This window comes from Galeopterus variegatus, unplaced genomic scaffold, assembly GCF_000696425.1.
Source record: "Galeopterus variegatus unplaced genomic scaffold, G_variegatus-3.0.2 Scaffold2429, whole genome shotgun sequence".
In the NCBI taxonomy this organism is placed as follows: Eukaryota; Metazoa; Chordata; class Mammalia; order Dermoptera; family Cynocephalidae; genus Galeopterus; species Galeopterus variegatus.
In genome coordinates, this window is record NW_007728540.1 from 25,048 (window position 1) to 25,916 (window position 869).

An 869-nucleotide genomic window follows, 5' to 3' on the forward strand; every position below is an offset into this window, starting at 1 on the left:
TGTGCTGGAGTGAAGTAGGGCTGAGACGGGCGTGGGACCTTCTATTGCAGAGGGAAGTCATGGGTGTAGACCGAATTGGGCAGATTTACCTGCTGCCTGCTGTACCGTACATCCCCTTCTTCTGCGCCTTGGTCACCGCCTTCTTGGAGCCCTTCTTCGGGGCAGGAGCGGATTTAGCGGGATCCGGCATAATCCAGCAAAGACACAAACTGCTCAGAGAAAAACGGAGGGACAACGGAAACGAAGGACGACGCGTGTCGCTCTTATATAGAACGTCTTACGCAAATAAGGTGAAATTAAAATACTGCGTCTGATTGGTGGTTATTTAGGGTAACGCCTAACGTTAGTTGTGCCCAATCAGGATGCACAAATAGCAAAGTTGCACTTCCATTGGTTAAAGTGAAAATGCACGTCTTCCTTTTCGCGCTCAATGATTGTTATAAAAAGTGCCGCCCTTGCTCCTTAGTTTTGGTGGTTATTGGTAGTGAGTTTGTAGAGGCCGAAATGTCTGGACGCGGGAAGCAGGGCGGCAAAGCTCGCGCCAAGGCCAAGACTCGCTCTTCCCGGGCCGGGCTGCAGTTCCCCGTGGGCCGTGTGCACCGCCTGCTCCGCAAGGGCAACTACGCCGAGCGGGTGGGAGCCGGCGCGCCGGTGTACCTGGCGGCGGTGCTGGAGTATCTGACCGCCGAGATCCTGGAGCTGGCGGGCAACGCGGCCCGCGACAACAAGAAGACGCGCATCATCCCGCGCCACCTGCAGCTGGCCATCCGCAACGACGAGGAGCTCAACAAGCTGCTGGGTCGCGTGACCATCGCTCAGGGCGGCGTCCTGCCCAACATCCAGGCCGTGCTGCTGCCCAAGAAAACCGA

General features: G+C 57.1%; 2 protein-coding genes across 2 annotated transcripts in view; one reads left to right on the forward strand and one right to left on the reverse strand.

Moving 5' to 3' along the window:
• LOC103597801 (histone H2B type 1-H-like) overlaps positions 1-190 on the reverse strand; it is a 3,137-nt gene extending 2,947 nt beyond the window's left edge. Inside the window, exon 1 of the mRNA XM_008581659.1 lies at positions 90-190. Within this exon, the coding sequence (XP_008579881.1) occupies positions 90-190 (101 nt within the window). The remainder of the gene's footprint in view (positions 1-89) is intronic.
• A 314-nt stretch (positions 191-504) lies between these two features.
• Positions 505-869, forward strand: part of LOC103597806 (histone H2A type 1-E-like) — a 1,597-nt gene continuing 1,232 nt past the window's right edge. The window contains exon 1 of the mRNA XM_008581667.1: positions 505-864. Coding sequence (XP_008579889.1) covers positions 505-864 — 360 coding nt within the window. The remainder of the gene's footprint in view (positions 865-869) is intronic.